Source organism: Perca fluviatilis, chromosome 17, assembly GCF_010015445.1.
Source record: "Perca fluviatilis chromosome 17, GENO_Pfluv_1.0, whole genome shotgun sequence".
Taxonomy (NCBI): domain Eukaryota; kingdom Metazoa; phylum Chordata; class Actinopteri; order Perciformes; family Percidae; genus Perca; species Perca fluviatilis.
The window spans coordinates 28,316,662-28,338,492 of NC_053128.1; the positions used below are offsets into that span (position 1 = coordinate 28,316,662).

Sequence of the window (21,831 nt, forward strand, 5' to 3'; positions counted from 1 at the left end):
AGTGGAGTCAGAGGGGTGTCTGGGCTTCCTTGATCATGAACCAAACCGCCATTACCATGACCACTGATAACAGTAGGAATCGTAAACAAGCTAATCACCGAGGGCCCTATTTGTATTCTCATTTGTGTTTGCATGCACTGATGTGCAGGGGGGAGGGCGCAAAGACCAGGACAAAAAGGCGAGGGTGGCTTTGGAGACACGGATGGAGGGTGGGGTGCGCGCGAAAGGGTTAACTTCCCTCCCTGGTCGCATGCTGCTTTCTCTTGCTCTGTCAAGCCCCATTAAACCTGCTACACCACAGCAATAAGGTGCCATCAATTACAGGCACGCTGCCATCAATGCAGAGCGCGGAGGAGAGGCAGGAACACATAAACAGGACAAACGGCCACATAAAAGCCCTGCAGCTACATAAAGCCCCGCGGCCTGCCTCACAGAACGCTAAACACACAGCATATCTCCCCCGCTCCGGCTCGCTTTGCATCACCTGGTGAGGTATACCATCAGTCGGATTGTGAATGAGAAGATGCTTTGTTTTTAAAATACACAGGGGAAAAAAAATGCATTCATTTTAGATTCACTTTCATTCATGATAGCAGCAGGAAATGTGAAAAAAACTGGGCACAACTGGATGACAGTATTAAGTGCAGTGTGCTTTTACTGCCCCCATGTGACAGCAGTAAAACTATTCAGGGGCATGAGCGTCAAATTCCAAACCTAAAAATATATATATATATCCATTATAATTTAGTTCCATCCACACTTCTCCTCACAACCATGGGACAGAGAAGCATAAAAATCAATTAGACCTTCAGAGTAAGAGTAAGATCGATAGCAGCATTCTTGAACGCGATGCTTACAAGATGCGTTCATCGTCTCCATCACAGAGTAAGCTGCTTTCCTCAAGGCTCTGACTGCCGTATTATCAACCATTCAACGAGAGGAAAGACGGAACAGCTGTACTCATCCATTGCCAGACGAAGAAGAAAGACAGACCACCACTACGCTGACATCTGTGCAGGTAACGGTTGTTGCCAACAACAAAAACAGAAGGCAAGCTTTCTTTGCCTTTTGCTGTTGCTGTTGTCTTTGAAGATTATTTTGTGGAACAGTTTGGCCCGAGATTCTCTGTGCAAGTCATTCAAAAACAGAAAATCAAGCTTTTGGTTGTCACAAAAAAACAAAAGAGAAAGCATGACAATACAAATATTATAAACGCAATGGAAACAGGAGACAACTTGTGTATCAGCATTAACACCGTTGAAATTAAAATATAGCGGTTTCAGTGAGTAGATGATAAAGGACATCTAATTAGGTAATTGGCACGTTTTGGTGGACCAAACATATCAGACACAGGTTATTATTCAAAGAAAATTATTTTTCATGTTTGTATATCTGTAATATGTGTGCAGGGGATCTTTAAATTTGGATCAAGAATCCGAGGCGAGGTATCAGAATTGGTATCTGAAGAGCTAAAGTTGGATTGATGCATCTATAACAAAGACGACGCAATAGAAGGATCACATCTGGGTCGGTATATTGTTATTGGATTTATTAAAGATGAATCATTTCATAAAAAACGTTGCATATTGAATACAGACGTTTACATTTTTCAGTAGAAAATGTAAGTTTTTCCTTTTCTGCCTGTCTCATAAAAGTAACAAGGCAACAAAAGGCTTTCCACACCTTCCAGTAAGAACGAGAGTGAGGAGACACTCCTTACATTACGTTAGATGCTTTAAAGGATTGGTTTACCTAAATTACAAAAGAAAATTTAAGGTTTTAAGATATCTGGCAGACCTCACTGTAAACGGTTTTCATTGGAACGGTGTGTTGAATCAAAGAAATAGTCCCTACAAAAACTGTTCACAGTGAGGTCTGTGAATTATCCAGAGGCCCCGTTAGGCATGACAGTGAAAGGAAATGAAGGTACTTTAGCACCCGATTACTGCAATTTGCGTGAAAATTCACTCTTGTTTTGGAGCGATATCTCAGTCAAATCTAAACACACCAACGTGGTACACGTATTTTAGATCCAGTGTGACATACGCTTTCCGAGGATATCATTATATCTGATGTCTCTCTCAGATAAATGTCCATAAATCCAAAAAAAGATGCTCCTTATAACTTCTGGATTTGCCTGAGAATCATCATGTTTTTAAGTTTTCTCCAGTATCAAAATAATCCAGTGATAGTTGTCTGCATATCCATGGGTACACTGCAAACAGGAGCTGCTAAAAGCTAAACCGCATATTTTTAGTGGGGCCAAAAACACAAATACAGGCTAAAAAACAACAGTGCTGACTTTGAAAACCCCTAATCCTAGATTATCTGGACATTATTTATGGAAAGACCGTTTTTTTTTTTTTTATTCCAATGCTGTAAGCAGCATTGACAAAATTCACCTCTAATAATAATATTTTCTTTTTGTAATTTGGTAAACCAACCCTTTAAAACACATTGCACAGTCAAGCACACAGATAACTTAAATGTAAAGAAAACTACATATTTACAAATGGTCTCATATTTACAGTAGAGGATTAGGGCCACATGTGGAAAAAATGTATTTGAGTTCTGAGATTAAAGTCGGAATTCTGACTTTTTATTAAAAGTCAATTTTTTATTATTAAAGTTGTTATATATACTTTATTCTCAGAATTCAGAATTTTTTTTAAGTCAACATTTTTTTTGTAATTTTTTTTTTTTTTTTAAGTCAGAATTCTGACTTCATTCTCAGGATGCGGACTTTTAAACTCAGTAATCAACACATTTGTCCACGTGTCCCTAATCCTCTTCCGTACATATTGCCCTGCTCTGTCTCATGTGGAGTTTATCTGAGAGGAGGAACTGCTGCTGCCGGAGCTCTTAGTCTTCTGCCCTCTGGTGGCGCTGGGCTGCCGCTGCACTCGCTGGCTGGACGCCTCTCTGCTCTTCTCGCCGTGGCTCGCTCCAGCTTTACCGCGCACTGCTTGGGACAAAGCAAGAAAACGTAGCGAGTTGAAGGATTACGATTTGTTGCTTCACAAGATCCAAAACGACATGAGAAATGGCGATGACATGGAAAACATACAAATGCATTTTAACACAAAGAAGAGGAAATGGTTCCAATGTCTTAACTTTCCTTAAGCTACAGTTTATAGCACTGCACATCAACCCTGCACACTTGACTAAAGCGGGATCCATAAAGTGACTAGAAAGGGCTTTATTTTGCGACTATGGACTGGGATAATTCAGCGTGTCTCAGGAGACTGAAGGCGAAACTACTTACATCTGACAGAAGAAAATATATTCTTCCTCTTACAAATGAAAAGTTGATTTCCTAAATAATAAAAACAATACTCTCAGGGATTTTTTTTCCTGTTACTGCCTCACTTGGTCTGGTATGACCAGTAGCTTATTATATTTCAATGTTTTTTTATACAGCACTTTGGAGCTTCTTTGTTCAGCACTTTGGTCAGCTTAAGCTGTGTTTAAATGTGCTCTAGAAATAAACTTTACTTACTAAATAATTAGATATTAACGTCAGCAAACTTTCCACAGTCTACTGTGCTTGAAAAACCTTTCACTAGCTTGATGAACAACATCTACATACAATAAAGAAAGCCTGGGATATTATCAACCACTTTACTACAAAAAGCACTACACAGCAACAACCAGTATTTAATGAGTAGTATAGTGGGAACGTTGGCGTAGAGATTCCAATGAATTCAACTACGTTTTTCATTCAATAAAAGATGCAGCCAGTTTAATAGTACAGGTGTTTTAGTTTTGTATGACAAAATGTTGTGTTTTGGCCGAGTCATACAGTAGATGTTACATTAACTTTGTTAAAGGTCCCATGGCATGAACATTTTACTTTATGAGATTTTTTAACATTAATATGAGTTCCCCCAGCCTGCCTATGGTCCCCCAGTGGCTAGAAATGGCGATATGTGTAAACCGAGCCCTGGGTATCCTGCTCTGCCTTTGAGAAAATGAAAGCTCAGATGGACCAATCAGGAATCTTCTCATTATGAGGTCATAAGCTATATACCTCCCCTTTCTCTGCTTTGCCCGCCCAAAGAATTTGGCCCACCCACGATAGAGAGACATCATGGCTTTCAAACGAGCAAAGTGGCAGTTGGTCAAGGCCACACCCCCACCCTCCACCTTGCCCCCTCTCTCCTCCTCAATAGCTAGAGACACAGAAATGGCACATCCTAAGGAAAGCTCATTGTGGGACTGGCTCTAGTGGCTGTAATTCTGCACCAAGGCTGAATTTCGGGAAAGAGACTTCAGATACAGCATTAGGGGACCACTAAGGTCTATATAAAAGAGACTTCAGATACAGTATTAGGGGACCACTAAGGCCTATATAAAAGAGACTTCAGATACAGTATTAGGGGACCACTAAGGTCTATATAAAAGAGACTTCAGATACAGTATTAGGGGACCACTAAGGCCTATATAAAAGAGACTTCAGATACAGTATTAGGGGACCACTAAGGTCTATATAAAAGAGACTTCAGATACAGTATTAGGGGACCACTAAGGTCTATATAAAAGAGACTTCAGATACAGTATTAGGGGACCACTAAGGTCTATATAAAAGCATCCAAAGAGCACCATGTCATGGGACCTTTAATGTAACACACCTTTCTCCGCTTTATTTGTCAGTTTCTCGACAGCAATGGCTTTCACCAGTTAGTTATGGTTCATATCGCAGCAGACAAAAAAAAAAAAAAAAAAAAGACTAATAATCGTTAATATTTTAGTTTGCAATGAACTGCAGTAAAAATCCTGAAAACAGTCAATATCGGTCATGTCAAGATCCTTTTAAGTACTACGGTTAAGTTAAAGGTGTGTCCAAAGTCCTGCTTCTATTGAAGATTGTTTGAATTCCAATTCTCTGCCATCATCAGCATATTTGGCGAGAAAGAACCACATCGTTAACACAAAGCAAATCGTTTTTTGGAAATTGTGAATCGATTTAGAATGATGAAACGATTATTATTTTTATTTTTTTTTACTTTACTGCTATTAATGAAACATACTGCTGTTTATAAATCAGAAGTTCACACATCAGCCAAAAGTATGTCGTGCAGTGAATATGTCCACTTGAGGGCAGGTCACACAGACAGACACACACACACACACAGACAGACACACACACACACACAGACACACACACACAGACACACACACACAGACACACACACACAGACACACACCACACACACACACACACACACACACACACACACACACACACACACACACACACACACACACACACACACACACACACACACACACACACAGTTTCCACTCGACATTATGAAATGAGGACAGCACAGCATGTAGTTTGCCACGATCTTGGTCCCTATAGTGATGTAAACATGCACAGCACTTGATATAAGAAAGGCATGCAGGCAGACAGATGGAGGTGGAGGACAACGTGCGCCAGAGGGGACCTTGAGAGTGAGGAGCGCTAGCGTCATGGGGGCCGTAGACCACAATCTTAGTGTTGACCCTTGTGGCTCTGGGGACAGACGCTGAGGGGGGAGCTGCAGGAGGCTTAGGGCTCTTTCCAGAAACCAAAGAGTCTTCTTCTTCAGCAAACAGGAGGCACAGGAAGAAAAAAAAAAAAACAGAATTCAAGGGGGATAGAAAAGAAATTAGAAAGCACTGTGACATGCACACAGTGAGGAGCAGCTTCTTATTTTTTTATGACTATCCACTGTATATCCTTGCTCTTCAGTTCGCCTCCATTTATTTGGAAAACCCCACTATGGGGTGGAGCGAAGAGGGAATTTAGTTAGTGAGGGGATTAGGTGGTGCAAAGTGCAGGACAAGAACCTCTACTACAGTGTGTGCCCTACTTAAGTAAAAAGGAATGTGAATATTTTACATGCTTGAAAAGCAAAGTGAGAAGCAAAGAGCACGGGGAGAATAACGAGAGCAAACAGAAAGGTAAAGTCAGTTAATAAATATTTGAAAAAATCATGATAGTTATTTTCTACACTTTGATATGAAAGGCTGAGAGCCAGTGCTTTGCAGACCTTGAGCTCTTTCACTCTGTAGAAAGGGACACACACACACACACACACACACACACACACACACACACACACACACACACACACACACACACACACACACACACACACACACACACACACACACACACACACACACACACACACACACACACACACACACACACACACACACACACACACACACAAAAGCACTTTCCATTTTCCATAGCTTGGGTTATTTCCTCTCACAGCTTTTAACCCAAACTTTTGGACTTTTGAGAGAACCAACAGGGATTATTTGAAGAAGTGTTCGACAGTCAAGGCGGGCGATTTGCAGGAGAGTAATTATGCCCAATGAATGCAGGGGTTACATGTCACAATGTTACATTTCCAATATGACAAGTAAGAGACGCGCAATATTTTTCACGGAAGACATTTTCCCTTATGGTCGCAGAAAAAGCACAGGCCTAGCTATACCATGAATGATGGCCTCATTCCATTTAGGTATACAAGGGAGCAAGCATGAACTGGGACTAGAGCTGGGTGAAAAAATATCAAATATCACAATATTTTGGACCAAATTCAGTGATTTTGCGGCGATATTGCGGGGTTGACTATTGGTGCTTTCGCAAAATATTAACACAATGAGAGTTTTGATAAATAATCACACAATGACTAAAGTGGGTCAAGGCAAATAACAGAACAGCTAGTAAGTCTGGTAAGTTCAGAAATGACATCACTTTAGGGCGCCCGGATAACCTTTGCTGCATGTCATTCCCCCTCTCTCTCTCTCTCTCGCCTTTCATTTCTTCAGCTGTCCTGTCAATAAAAGGCCTAAAAATGTCCAAAAAAATAATCTTAAAAGAAAGAAAGAAATTACATCACTTAACTGTCACGCAACCTGTAAAACCAGGAAAAGACAACACTTGTGTCATATCACGATTTGGCTAAATTGAATTGAGGCGATATCTAGCCTCGTGTCTTGAAGTCGATAGAATATCGATATAAATGTTATTAATTCAACCTGTGGAATTAAGTCAAAAAGAGAAAGGTTGACCTTTCTCACAACAGACACTCTGGCTGCCTCTGAAATAAGAATAAGTTCCACAAGGAATCTGACAGACCGTACACACACAGCAATAGAGCCGTATGGCTAAAAACTAGAGCAACAAAGCTAAACAAACATTTCCCATCAGTTATCATCCTAACATTTAATCACTTCCTCGTTCATAACAGACACTCAGGGGTTCACAAAAGCAGTAAATTGGGATTTCGGGACACTTGTGAATCCTTATCATCATTTTGTGTCTTCGCTGATGTGTGTAGAGTTGCACAACTGGCAATCTTTAAAATGTCCCAATCCTGAAAGTAACTCAACACACTTTTAGATTTCAGGAAATGATCCAACACGTGCGGTGTTGGACATCAATAAGAATAGCACTGCCAATGAAACAACATTTTATGCATTTATTTGTCCTTTTCTTGGGTGTTCCCTGAGCCGTTTTGACAACCATCCAATATAAGATTTTCTTTTGTTTTTTTGCAGCTGTGAGCAGCTTCTGCCATTTCCTTCTTGCACCGCGTTGTTGGAGAATACTTTCCAACAATGGTGCAAACGGTGAGAAGAAAAAGGAGGGCTCTGCAGCGGGTAATTAAACCCACCCAGAACATTTGGGGGAGGTGTCTGCACAGAGCCCAAAGGACCCTAAAAGATAATACCTGCTCCCCAGAAACAGCCTGTTCACCCTGCTGCCGTCTAGCAAGTGATACAGAAGTATCCGCTGTCTTACCACCAGACTATAATAATAATAATAATAATAATAATAATAACTTTATTTGATATAGCACCTTTTACAGACAAAGTCACAAAGTGCTTCACATGATAAACATTTGTAAAAGTACAGTAAGATCCAACAGAAAATAAGCAAGGAAAAAATTATTGAAAGACCAATGAAAATCATTTAAAAGATTAAAACCTAAATCCCAAAGTTACAAACACGAGTCAAAAGCGAATTTAAACAAGTGCACGGCAGAGCAGATTCTTTCCTCAGGCTGTAAGACCCCCCCAACTCATCCTCCCAACTCCAACATAAAAAAACTTGCTGGTGTTTTTTTGGGTGTGTAGCATATAGGGCTGCACGATATAAGGAAAATATCCAACTACGATTATTTTGACAGATATTGCGATACGATTCACGATATTGGAGGGAATCATCATTTTTGTATTATTCTCATTTTCCTTGAAAAATAAAAAATAAAAATGTAAATGATTTATAGTGTGAGTTTTGCAAGGATCTGTACCAAACTAAGATTTTTTTTTCTTAAGTCTGTAGGATAGGATTTGTAGGCCGGGACATCTCTGCAACACCACAATACTTCATCCAGAATGGTTTGACACATATTTTACCTTTAACAAATATTGCGCCCCCCCCGCGATTTGGATATTGCACTAGTCCATATAGCGATTTCGATAAAACTGTGATTAAATGTGCAGCCCAAGTAGCATAAAGGGACTACAATGTGCATTTCATTGTGCAACCCTGTGTTGCAGAATGGCAATCAATAAAGCAAAATTTATGTTTTTTTAGTATACATACTGATTTTTTGAGTATGATTTATGTAGCCTAGTGCGCTATATAGTATGGGTGGGGGGGGGATCGATACAGCATAGTATCGCGTGGCAATACTGTATCGATACACAGACGCCAAGTATCAATCTATTATTCTATATGTGTTGGTCAGTTTGTCTGCTTGACAATCCCATGTTGCAGCAATAACACTGAAGTGAGATGAACAAACAGAGAAATGGATCTTTTTAGATAAAACGAGATGTTGACAAAGTTTCCTTTTGGGGACATCATTTGAAATTGGGAAAATGGTTATTTACACCTGCAATATTTTTGTTATTACATGGACTATGAGCCTTAAAATTAGCTTTTTGTCTGTGATCAAGTAGTCAATTTAATAGTCATTGTTCAGGTTGCAGAGTGCAGACACTAACCTCTGGCCTCTGTTGGTGCTGTGGTGATGCTAGTGGCGTGGGAGGCAGTTGAAGTCTCTCCGCCGCTGCAGCTGTCAGCTACCCTCTGGCCTGCACACATCGCCTTCAGAGTCTGGAAGACTGCTTGAGGAGCCACATTCATCTTTAACAGGTCCACTATGATCCTGGCAGGGCATGAAGACGAGTGGAAGGATGTGAAATCAGGGTTTCACGTTCAGGAGTCTGGAGTCTGATTATATTACACTTACTTGAAGACCTCTTGGTCCATGGTGATGCCTGCAGCCTGGGTTACTTCAAACAGCTCTGCCTCTTCAGCACTGAGGACTTTCTTCTTCTTGATGGCATATTTCTGCACGTTACTGGTGACCACCAGCGCAGGGGAGTCCGGGGCGGAGGGCACCGTTTGTTGCGGTTGTTGAGACATCAGTGATGGATACCTGAGTGGACGGGAATGGGTGGTTTAGATGAGGATAAAAATGGTAAATGAAAATAACTCGATCAATAAGACTGTGGCGTTATTGTTCGACCATAGACTGTAAGAAAGCTCCAGGATTTCCATATACCCACTTAAAAATGCCCAATGACACGCAACAACATACTTTCCATTATATTTTTGATATATTTTGAACTGTCATCTTTGTTTTTCTTCTTCACATAGGCTAAATAAAGGTATTTCCACTGTAAACTGGTGCATACATTTGTATCCGAATACAGGAAATGAGAAGTAGTTGATGCTCAAAACTTCCCTGGGGGAGGACACCCAGAAACCCCCAGTATGATATATGCCCCCCTCCCCACCCCCTCTCCCAAAGACAGATTCTGGCCCAGCACAGTATACCCACTACAATACATTAGACAACATTAGACTACACCACGGGTTTTAACAGTTAGCTAACGTTACCCGCCCAGAATGAAAACATGGAGGAACAGAACCGAAAATTATTAACATACCGATCAACTATTCTGTAAAAAAACAAAAAAAAACACCTACCGTTAAATTTGCGGTTATGAGTTTAAGAGGTTTAGCGTATCGTTAGGAACAACAGTCCTGGATGTATTCTGGATGTATTAAGAGGTGAGGCGCGCTAAAAATACGTCATCAACATAAGACAAATCGTCCTGTTTTTTTGGGACTTGTAGTCAGCACAAATTATCAAGTGGCACAGTGAAGCAGGATTTCTTTTCATCAGTGGTGGAACAAGTATTTAGATATTTTACTTATAGTAAAAATAGTAAAGATACTCTGGTAGAAGTACTGCATTCGAGTGACTCAAGTCAGCTAGCTGGTACTGCGCATGCGCTTCGAAGAAGGAAAAACGATGGCATGTAAAGTTTCTCGTTATCTGCACCATAGACATAATATAGATCTGCACGAGGCGATGCCTCACAATTAAGTTACACTGCCCGTATCGTATCCGAAAACGAAAATTTGTGACACGATAATGAAAACACAAAAAAGAGAAGACGAAAGAACGGCGTTGTAAGCTAATACCGCTTACCGAGCGAAACCGGAAGTACTTGCGGGATTCTCCTCTCGCACCTGCTCAGTCCTCTGCGCCGTCGTCCAAGAATGGCCGCTGCTGCAGCAGGAATAAACAAGCAGGGCGCCGTAGCGACGATGGAGCCCTGTATCCGACACGGGAGGGGAGCTCATGGAAACACGGTTAAGGTTGGTATATTGTCACTGAAATCCACAGCTACGTTACGTTCGCGGTGGCTATGCTGTTTGGGTTAGTTTGCACGAAGGGTCGACTGCAGGCTCGTCTTCGTGGCTTCTGATTTTTGGGTGAATGCTGCTGCGTTGGCGTTGGTGGCAGTGGATGCTAAACAGACAGCTAGATGCTATGATAGCCGAGTTGTATCAGTAGAAGGTTACTGCTTACGTATATTATAACAAACTTCGCTAATGCTCTTTGTGCAGTAGCGTCATGCTAACAAGTTTACCATCGCTACAGGCGTCACTAGGGTTGCCATTTAGGTTGACTGCAGCTCCTCTGTGTGGTAGCATAGCTCACTAACGTCATCGATTTTAAAAATCGCTGCACAGTGTGCATTAGAATCTCTCTCTCTCTATCTCTCTCTCTCTCTCTCTCTCTCTCTCTCTCTCTCTCTCTCTCTCTCTCTCTCTCTCAAATTGTGATCTCTCTCAAAACAGATATCAACATAGCACCATCTAAAATGCTAAGAGTCAAGGTGACTGAATATAATTGACTCTTCTGCATTCTCCCTGGCTTCTTGTAGAGCATCCCTCTGCATGCTTAATAATAATAATAATCTTTTATTTATAGAGCAATTTTCAAACTCCATGTTACAAAGTGCTTCACAAAACAATGAAACAAGCTAGTCATAAAAACATCAGGTTTTTTGAAACCACAAATAAAAACTGATTCGGTGTATGAAAACCTGTCTAGCGTAGGTAAGAAAAGAAGACATTTTAAGACAGTTCAAGGAGGTTTGAGCTTAAATAAAATTAGAAAAAAAGACTCTTACTTTACCTTACATGTCATTTAGCTGACTCTTTTATCCAAAGCGACTTCCAATTAAGTGCTTTCAACCTTTTAAGGTCCAAATTCCGGACAGCAAGAAGTAAGTGCAAGTGCATTAGCTTTAAATAAGCCAAACTACAAAGAGCCATATGAAAGTGCAAGATAAAAGTATGTTTTAAGAAGGGACTTTAAGGAGATCACTGCCTGAGCTGACCTGATATCTTCAGGCAGAGCGTTGCATAGTGTGAAATCAGTGCCCGGCTATTAAATATGTCTTCCCGCTGGCTTTTCTCTGCAGCAGTGACCGTCACATCGGTTGTCTGGAAGGTAATCAATAAGTGTTAATTCACTTATAATTGCAGGTGCTGGAGTGTGGTGTATGCGAGGACGTCTTCTCTCTCCAGGGGGACAAGGTCCCTCGTCTCCTGCTCTGTGGTCACACAGTGTGCCATGATTGTCTAACCCGGCTGCCCCTCCATGGGAGAGCGGTCCGCTGCCCCTTCGACAGACAGGTCACTGAGCTGGGTGAGTAAGAGGCTATCTGTTACTAGGGATCGACCCATACTGGTTTTTCAAGGCCGGTACCGATTGTTGGTAGTTAATGAAACCGTTAACCGATATTTGGAACCAATATGCATTTACAGGGAAAATGAAAATCTTCAAGTCAAAATTAAGATTTTGGAATGTTAGAAACTCCAACACAAAATCTTGTTTAAACGTTTGAAGCAATTATTTAATAAATTAGAAACTTTCAACATAATACCCAGTAAAAAATAGTCAGTGTTGTGGGTGGGACATTAAAGGTGCAGTAGGTAAGACTTGTAAAACTAACTTTGTGTCATATTTGCTGAAACTGACCCTATGTTCCAGTAGAACTATATGAAGCAGGTAATACAAAAAAAGTATATATCTATCTATCTATCTATCTATCCGGCTCATCTGGCACCACCTACAGCCTGTAGTGTGATGAAGTAGACCACTTTTTAATTCATTAACTTTATCAGTTATCAGGCAAATAACACGCCAATACAGATAATCTGCAAACTGCCAAAAAAACATCCCGATAATCTGTCTATCCCTAGCTGTTACTACGGTAACATGCAAATATATCCATCTCCTGTCTGAATTTTTTTTATTTACATTTTCAGGCATCTTTCGTTTTGAATTTATCTTTGTCAGTTGTTTTAATGCTTTGGTTTAAAGTTACACTCAGTAAACACACTTACTGCTACAGAAGTTGGTGTACATCCAGTTGACAGTATGGAAGCCATAATTTAACTATTCCTTCATACTGTCGTTTTCTCTATATTAAAAGGTGGAACTCTTCCCTTTCTCTGTCATTTAGTCTTAAAGTGTTTTCTTCTTTTCCTCATCTGTTTAGGGGACTCTGGAGTTTGGGGTCTGAAGAAGAACTTTGCTCTGCTTGAACTCTTGGAGCGACTCCAGAATGGCGCTACCAACCAGTCGGGAATGGCGGAGGATGCCCTGAGAGGCATGGGAGAAGTAAGAGTACTGATATATCAGATATTTACACCACCGTCACACCTACTGCACCTTTCACTCGCAACTCTTCTTCTTACCCAGTGTATAATCCGATGTGATGAGGACGAGAGCCACACGGCCTCCATGTACTGCACCGTGTGTGCCACCCACCTGTGTGCCGAGTGCTCCCAGCTCACCCACTCCACCCGCACGCTGGCCAAACACCGCCGGGTGCCGCTGGCTGACAAGCCTCACGAGAAGACTCTGTGCCCGCAGCATCAGGTCCACGCCATCGAGTTTGTCTGCCTGGAGGAGGCCTGTCAGTCTGGGCCGCTCATGTGCTGTGTGTGTAAGGAGTACGGCAAGCACCAGGGACATAAGGTACTTCAAAACGAGTTGCAGCCTCGTGTTCGATATCCTCATCAGGGTTTCCCCCAGAAAGGTTGTTTAGCCCGGTGACAATCGCTTTTTTTTTAAACGAGGGCCTGGCTGGGGCCAGTTATAGACTGCTGGCAGCTGATGTAGAGCCCAATCGTTTCTGTGATAACAGAATCATGGAAGGAATTGCAAAATTGATCATTTAAAAAAAGCTCTAAGCAGATTCCATAGGGCCCTACATTAGGTCAGTGCTAAAAGCTAACTGGACATTTGAAAATATGACTGTCTAAGTTTCTTCTTTCCTGTCTTTCCTTTCAGCACGCTGTTCTTGAGACTGAAGCTAACCAGATCCGTGCATCCATTCTGGACATGGCCCACTGCATCCGCACCTTCACAGATGAAGTGTCCGAGTACTCAAGGAAGCTGGTGGGCATCGTGCAGCAAATAGAAGGTGGAGAGCAGATAGTCGAGGACGGAGTAGGCATGGCACACACTGAACACGTGAGATATGTCGCAGGACTTTTTCCTCGTAGGAAAACATCGGCGATTGTGCTTTTCTCCTGGCGCTAACAACTTCTCCGTGTCTTTTTTTTTTTTCCGCCAGGTCCCCGGCACAGCAGAGAGCGCACGCTCCTGTGTCCGAGCTTACTTCGCCGACCTTCACGAGACTCTGTGTCGGCAGGAGGAGATGGCCCTGAGCGTGGTGGACGCTCACGTCAGGGAGAGGCTGATCTGGCTGAGGCAGCAGCAGGAGGACATGACCATCCTGCTGTCCCAGGTCTCCACCGCCTGCCTGCACTGTGAGAAAACTCTTCAGCAGGTAGGAGACGCCATAAACACGGAGTATAATGTATAAACCTGACCAGATACAGATGAAGCCTCTAGTATCAGGATGATACACATACAATGCAGTGATATATGTTAATAGGCTTATTTATCATATAGCACCTTTTTACAGACAAAGTCACAAAGTGCTTCCAAGAAAAAAAATAAGACCCAATAACTCTAAAATGAACAAGCAAAGAAGAAGAAAATAACAATTGAAATGAAAATAAAAAAATGGTAAAATAAAACTTTAAAACAAAGCAAGTATAATAGGCTTCAGCTGCTTTTTAAAGCGTCAACAGAGTCTACAGGTCGTATGACAATAGGAAGCGTGTCCCACAACGTGTGTCGGAGCAACCGCCTCCAAGGTACGGTCACCTTTTTGTTTTTTGTCGAGTGCGAGGACCCACCAGTAATCCCTGATCAGAAGACCTGTGTGGCCTACTGGTGATAGAGGGATGGAGCAGGTCAGAGATGTACACGGGCGCAACAGCCTCGGGAAGGAACTTGTTTTGGTGGAACATGTGTACGTTCAAAAGTTGTTTTTAGTCGTGCAACAGAAAACTCCGATTGGACAGATAGTCTAGCTAGCTGTCTGGATTTACCCTGCAGAGATCTGAGGAGCAGTTAACCATAGTCCTCACAAATCCACCGGAGGTTAGAACGCCAACGCAAAGAAAGCGGAAGGTGGCGAAACGTCACCGATATAGACCGAAAGCCTCCCAACAGCGTTCTGGACCAGTTGTTGACGGTCCAGGGACGAATGGTTGAGTCAGATTTAACCCTTGTCTTGTCTTCCCATCAACCATGCAACTTTTTGTTTTTCTGAGTCAACATTTTGACGTTTTTGTCACTTTTGTCCACGTTTTTTTGTCACTTTTTCTGATGTTTTTATCCATTTTTATCTGCGCCTTTTTTGACATTTTTGTGGGATTTTTCCTGCGTTTTCGAAGCTTTTTTCCGACATTTTTGTCACTTTTTTCAACGTTCTTTTATCTTCTTTTTTCTTTTTCCAAATGCTATAAAATTAAATAAAACGCCCAAATTCAATGAAAGTAGCGAACTGATCATTTATTTTACTTGTGAAGAGCGTTGTAGAGAACCATCCACGTTGGTTTTTGTTGTTGAAAATTTGGTTGAAAAGAAAATGGGTCAGATTTGACCCGAGGGTTAAAGGGAGTTGCAGTAGTCTAGCTGGGATGATATAAAAGCATGAATGATCATCTCTAGTAGGGCTCGGCGATGGGGAGAAATCAGATATCACGATATGCTTGACCAAATACCTCGATATCGATATTGCGCCGATATTCTAGGGTTGAGAATTGGGGCTTTAACTAAATATCTTCACAGTTAATAAATAATCATCAGTAATGTGGACATAATGTCTAAGTGGGGAAAAGGAAAATAATAGAACAGCTGGTAAGTTGAGAAAATGACATCACTTTACTGTAATGCAGCCTTTCCTTTCAAACCAGGAAAAGACAACACTTATTACGATATTAAGATATCCAAAGTCTAAGACGATATCCAGTCACATATCACGATATCGATATATTTATTTATTTATTTATTTATTCGGGACAGTGCACATTAATGAACAATCTAACATTTCTGTACAGACTGTAAATGAGCCAGGTTATAGCATAAATGCTAATTTTCACCTGTAGTCCCGAGGCAGGAAAACAACAACATACAAGATAATGCAAAACAAAATGCAAATATTGCCCAGCCCTAACCTCTAGCTCACGGTGCCCGTGTCCTGCTGTAGGATGACTGCAGAGTTGTGCTGGCGAAGCAGGAGATCAACTGTTTGCTGGAGACGCTTCAGAAGCAGCAGCACCAGTTCACAGAGCTGGCAGATCACATTCAGCTGGATGCTGGCATCCCCGTCACCTTCACCAAGGTACACACTGTCTGTTCCCCCCCCCCCCATAGCTGGAGGTCTGCATTGTTCTGACACTAATCGTAAAGAGTTTTTGGGTTTGTTCCAATATGTAACGATGTGCTCCGGTTTTCAGGACAACCGGGTCCACATCGGTCCAAAGATGGAGATCCGTGTAGTAACTCTGGGGCTGGATGGAGCTGGAAAAACCACCATCCTCTTCAAGCTGAAACAAGATGAGTTCATGCAACCCATCCCAACCATCGGTAAACGCATCGACAGTTTAAAGATCTTTTTATAACGAATCCACAAGAATACAAAAGCTTTTGTTCTGAATGGAGCTTGTTTTCAATCTCTTTAGTTTTTTTTATTTTTATTTTTTTCTAAAGGTTTCAATGTGGAGACGGTCGAATATAAGAACTTAAAATTCACCATCTGGGACGTGGGTGGAAAACATAAGCTCCGACCCCTCTGGAAACACTATTACCTGAACACTCAAGGTATTGTATGTACTTTGAATATATAGTTTAATGTTGTCTAAACGTCGCACGCATTCAACGCACTGTGCAGCATTTACAGCACATTTGACACACACATACACACGCATACACTGAACAAAATTATAATTTTTTTTGCCCCCATTTTTCATGAGCTGAACTCAAAGATCTTAGACTTTTTCTATGTACACAAAAGGCCTATTTCTCTCAAATATTGTTCACAAATCTGCAAAAGCACTTCTCCTTTGCCGAGATAACCCTAACCCTAACACCAGATACTGAGTGGTTTTCGGACCCCCCCCCCGGAACCCCTCCAATACAGTAAAACTGCACATTTTAGAGTGGCCTTTTATAGTGTCCAGCCTAAGGCACACCTGTGCAATAATCATGCTGTCTAATCAGCATCTTGATATGCCACACCTGTGAGGTGGATGGATTATCTTGGCAAAGGAGAAGTGCTCACTGACACAGATTTAGACAACAATATTTGAGAAAAATGAGCCTTTTGTGTACATGGAAAAAGTCTAAGATCTTTGAGTTCAGCTCATGAAAAATGGGGGCAAAAAAGTGTTGCATTTATAATTTTGTTCAGTGTACATACATAGATACATACATACTTTGTTTTTTAGTGTTCTTTTACTGTAGAGACCTCAACACAAAATGCAGGTTCTGTATTATGTGATTTGGTTGCTGCAGTTTCAAACTCGAGTTTGATTGACTCGGTGAAAATGCAGAAGCTGTTGTCTTTTTATTTGAAGCTCGTCAGAAATTGACAGTATACAGTGCCTTTAAGTACACCGAGGTGCATTTAAGAAATACTGACTTAGAAAAACGTATTGTGTATTTCATATGGTAATTGATTTAGACTTTAGACACTTTGTAGAGATCTGTTTTCACTTAGACATTACACCATTGTCAACAAAAGACCCATTAAACCTACTTTGATTGAATGTGTTGAGACAAACAAACATGATTTTAGAGACTTGGGAATCTGGTCCAGTAGCTGGATCATAGTTAGCCATTGGGTTGTCCAAAATTAAAAGTATTTTTCCAGCATTTTCTTTGACAGTTTTGTCGCTTTTCCCGACGTTTGTCACTTTCCAACGTTTTTGTCACTTTTTTCCAAATTTTTTGCCCCTTCTTCTGATATCTGTGTCGATTTTCTTTTCTTTTTTCAACGTTCCTTTATCATTGCTTTTTTCAAATGCAATACAATTGAATAAAACACCCACATTCAATGAAAGTAGTTAACTGGTCATTAACTTACTTGTGAAGAGAGTTGTACAGAACGTATTTATTTTTTTTTTACAATTTGGTTGAAACATTTTTTTTTTTCTGATATAGAAACTTTTTGAAAATGGGTCAGATTTGACCCGAGGACAACAGGAGGGTTAAGTTAGACAAAGGCCCAGTAATACCAAAAAGGAAAGTGTGGATATTGCACCCTTGAAGGAAACTTTATTATCTTCAACATGAACTTAAAACATATTATTTTTTTAATTCATAGGTGATTTTTATCTCTCTAACTCTTGTGTGCCATCATGAACTAAAATGTAATTGCTGAATGATTTCTAAGGTGGATGTTGGAAGTTAACGCTGTAGCTCTCTTCCCTCCCTCTTGTTGTGCGTGTGCAGCGGTGGTGTTTGTGATTGACAGCTGCCACAGGGACAGACTGATGGAGGCGCACAGTGAGCTGGCCAAACTACTGACGGAGAAGGAGCTGAGAGACGCCTTGTTGCTCATCTTTGCAAACAAACAGGTATATTTTATTTTATTTATATTGTAGGTCATTGGTAGCCTAGAAATCTAGACGCACCGTAGTGGCAGCAAATGTAATTTGCAGCCAGGGGGGGTCTAGCAACTCTCCATTGGCTTGCGAGCTGGAAAAACCAAACTCTGGCCGGGCCAATCACATCGTGTTTAGAGTCGGTGGGCGGGCTTATGGCTGCTGCTGCTGCTGGGAACGGCGGTCTTTCAAATCGGCTTTGGCTGCGACTCTGGAAGACTTGGAGTTCAGCTTTTCTTTGAGAAAAGAACAAAGACCGGCACTGAAGTCATTCTTAAAAAAGGAAGATGTGTTCGGAGTTTTGCCGACCGGATACGGCAAAAGTTTAATCTATCAACTAGCTCCGCTACCTTCTTCGTTGCTCTGCCTGGTTGTAGCGCTATCCTATTGCGTGCAGAGGGAATTTCTTCTTAAATGTGAATATTTTCTAGTTTCTTCTCTCCTCTGTGACCGTAAACCAAATATCTTTTGAGTTGTGGACAAAACAAGACCTTTGAGGACGTCATCTTGGGCTTTTTTTTTTAAATCATTTTCTGACATTTTATAGACCAAACAACTAATCGATGAAAATAATCGGCACATTATTCGACAATGGAAATAATCGTTAGTTGTGTGCATGGGGAGTGTGTGGTAGAGCGAGGGAGAGAGTGGCGGCGATTAGCTTCGGAGCGAGTACTCTAGAGAGGCATAGTGGGAGAACCAAAGGGTCTCCCCTGTGTTTTCTGACCACGGTGGGAAATCTGGAGCAGGAGAAGTTAACCCTCTCCTTGATTTCACGTCGTTTATGGAGAAGGAGAACCAGGAAATGTAGTACAGCTTTGCCAGATCCTCCTCCAAAGCATGCTGGAGGAGGGTCTGGCTACTCCACATAGCATTCGGGGATGGGAGGATAACATGCTCTGGTTTAATGCCATTTCTTTAAATCAATCACAACCATCTTGGGCGGTGCTAACCGGAGAAAAATCACAGTGCCTCTGCAAAATAGCCTCTGGAAGGAACTTGTTTTGGTGGAACGTGTGTACGTTCCAAAGTTGTTTTAGTCGCGCAACAGAAAACTCAGATTGGACAGATAGTCTAGCTAGCTGTCTGGATTTACCCTGCAGAGATCTGAGGAGCAGTTAACCATAGTCCTCAGAAATCCACCGGAGGTTAGAACGACAACACAAAGATAGCCGAAGGCAACAGACATCCGGCCGAAATGAGTGAAATCCGGCGGATTTTCCTGCGGCAACGGAGTAATCCCGGAAGTGTAACGTCAAGTATATACACTAGGGGAAATGCTACACTACCAAGCCACGGCCGAGCGACGTGCGTGTACATTTTTCGAGAGGTGCACGTCAGGCTACGGCGTAGGGTCCGTGTCTCTCTCCTACGTACGTAGCCACGGCGTAGTTTAAACGCAGAAGCATAAATCCCACTTAAGCGGTTAAGTCTTTTTCTTTTTAAGTACATTGAGAGTCTAATATCTTGTATGTGCACACACTCTTGGTGAATACATCTGATTTGAATAACCTTGTCTAAGCTCAGACAGAGTTGATGATCAGTTTGCATGTCTGCAGGACGTCCCCGGCGTCGTGTCTGTGGAGGAGATGACGGAGCTGCTGAGCCTACACAAGCTGTGCTGCGGGAGGAGCTGGCACATTCAGGGCTGCGACGCCCGCAGCGGGATGGGCCTCCACGAGGGGCTGGATTGGCTCTCCAGACAGCTGGTGGCCGCTGGTGTCCTGGATGTTGCCTAAATGTAAAAAAAAAAAAAAAACCTCTGTGTTTTGCCCCTCCCCCACCCCACCAGCCTTTTGAGCCCTGCTCATCGGTTCTTCCCACCACTTCCCAGACTGCGCGCTTTACGCCTGCCCTCCTCATCTTTCCTCCTTTGTTCACCAGCGTGGGCAAAGAAAAACAAACTTTCTCTAGCTTCACTGAATCGATACACGGAAACTACAAAACCACCCACCCTCCGAGAAATAAACCCAGTGGCCCCAAAACCTGAGTTCAGACTACAAACTCCCATCCTGGTTCATTTCTAAGGCAGCGTACACGTAACATAACACATTGCTTACTTTAGTTTTTCTTCCTTTCTAACCCTTTTTTTCCCAGAGACAAGCCATTAATCTGGCATCTAAAGCTACCTGACTTATGTCCAGTAAAATGTTAAAAATCCTTGTGTCCTGACTTGAGTGAACTCTTATGTTTTTTTTCTATCTCACTTTCATCATAACCACCTTCATATGTGACCGTAACCTCAACTAAACTGCAGAGTAGTCTGTATTCGTGATAGTATCATTCACGTACCTTCTGTTGATTCAGCATATTTGGACAACACATCTTATAATCGTGAGAAATAACTACAATGCCCTTTTTTTTAGCAACATTCAGTAAATACGCAGGTGAGACAGGACCGAAATGTTCACTACGGTTTAAATGAACCCAGACGACTTCCAGTGGCTTTAGACGGACGGTCAAATGTTCCGATTTTGGCTAAATTCTCACTTTGCCTTGACATCTATTGTAAGCAATAGCAGTTGATAGTTTCATAGGGTCTTTAAGTTATTGTGGGCTTTATTATTTTTTAAGAGTACTGTATGAGCCTATTTAATGCCACAGCTGGTCTCGAAATGGCGCACCAGTCGAGTTTTGGTTTGGATGTTTTTTCTGTTACAGAACTGTTGTACTGAACTTATTTATGAGCGGGAACACGGATGTTACTTTGATACGAGGCTTTTGTGAGAAACTCAGTTTTTTTTAAGCACCGATTCTGCCTCTGTTTTGTGGAGTCTTGCACGCAGACTGTGTTATAATACACTCATTTTCTGTCTCACTACCGGTTTTCATTTGGGAGCAAATGAACTATCTGCTGTTTCTTAGAAGAGTATTAACCTCACTGCAAAAATAAAATAAAAATATATATATATTCCTATTTAAACATCTCCGAAGTCCTGTTAATCTGTTGCAAGTGCTTGAGATGGTACACCTTAAATCAACAGCCTTCAGTAATAATGTAATGTGAAACATTAAGCCTAACACTGACACTTGTCTTGTTATTAAGAACCCATCCTTTGACTTAGATTGAATTCATTGCTATGTAATGTTTAATACATGTATCTATGTATAAAAATACTAATACAAAAAAAAAATGCACGTGTGATAAGCCTTTCCACATTTGTGAAAACATGTCATTTGTTTTTGAAACTTAGAAAGCACAATGCGCATCGAAACCTTTGTTACCAGTGGACTTGATAATGGCTTTTGTAAATTATTCATAATGTGTTGCTGTAAAATAAACATTAAATTGACCTTATGTGTCTGGCTGTTTGCTTCTTCTTTGATGGAATCAACAACTTAGCATTGGCTTCTGCTGCTTCAATCTACAGGTTGTTAAAGGGCTCATGAAATGGAAGTCGGAGCAACATTTGTTTCCGAGTATTTCCGCATTTCGGGGAGGGGCTTGCCTCGGATACTGATTGCCATGTAAAGTA

The 21,831-nt window shown here is 41.5% G+C and overlaps 2 protein-coding genes across 5 annotated transcripts; one reads left to right on the top strand and one right to left on the bottom strand.

The window, feature by feature from the left end:
• Positions 1 to 2,679: 2,679 nt before the first annotated feature.
• Positions 2,680 to 10,495, bottom strand: mzt2b (mitotic spindle organizing protein 2B). The gene is made up of 5 exons (XM_039778961.1): positions 10,010 to 10,495; positions 9,267 to 9,455; positions 9,019 to 9,182; positions 5,451 to 5,588; positions 2,680 to 2,962 (listed from the first exon to the last, which is right to left on the bottom strand). The coding sequence occupies exons 2-5, from the start codon at positions 9,440 to 9,442 to the stop codon at positions 2,817 to 2,819; spliced, it is 624 nt and encodes a 207-aa protein (XP_039634895.1). The 5' UTR covers positions 9,443 to 9,455; positions 10,010 to 10,495; the 3' UTR covers positions 2,680 to 2,816.
• A 23-nt stretch (positions 10,496 to 10,518) lies between these two features.
• On the top strand, positions 10,519 to 21,653 carry trim23 (tripartite motif containing 23). 4 transcript variants are annotated; one of them, XM_039778959.1, is made up of 11 exons: positions 10,519 to 10,687; positions 11,867 to 12,029; positions 12,886 to 13,007; positions 13,089 to 13,367; positions 13,683 to 13,841; positions 13,969 to 14,184; positions 15,958 to 16,092; positions 16,208 to 16,337; positions 16,461 to 16,571; positions 18,204 to 18,328; positions 19,900 to 21,653. In XM_039778959.1, the coding sequence occupies exons 1-11, from the start codon at positions 10,589 to 10,591 to the stop codon at positions 20,092 to 20,094; spliced, it is 1,734 nt and encodes a 577-aa protein (XP_039634893.1). In that variant the 5' UTR covers positions 10,519 to 10,588; the 3' UTR covers positions 20,095 to 21,653. The 4 variants fall into 4 exon arrangements, with proteins under 4 accessions (XP_039634893.1, XP_039634891.1, XP_039634892.1 ...); XM_039778957.1 differs by having other exon boundaries at positions 10,522 to 10,687; positions 13,683 to 13,865; XM_039778958.1 differs by having other exon boundaries at positions 10,524 to 10,687; positions 13,683 to 13,865; positions 19,915 to 21,653.
• The last annotated feature ends 178 nt before the right edge of the window (positions 21,654 to 21,831 follow it).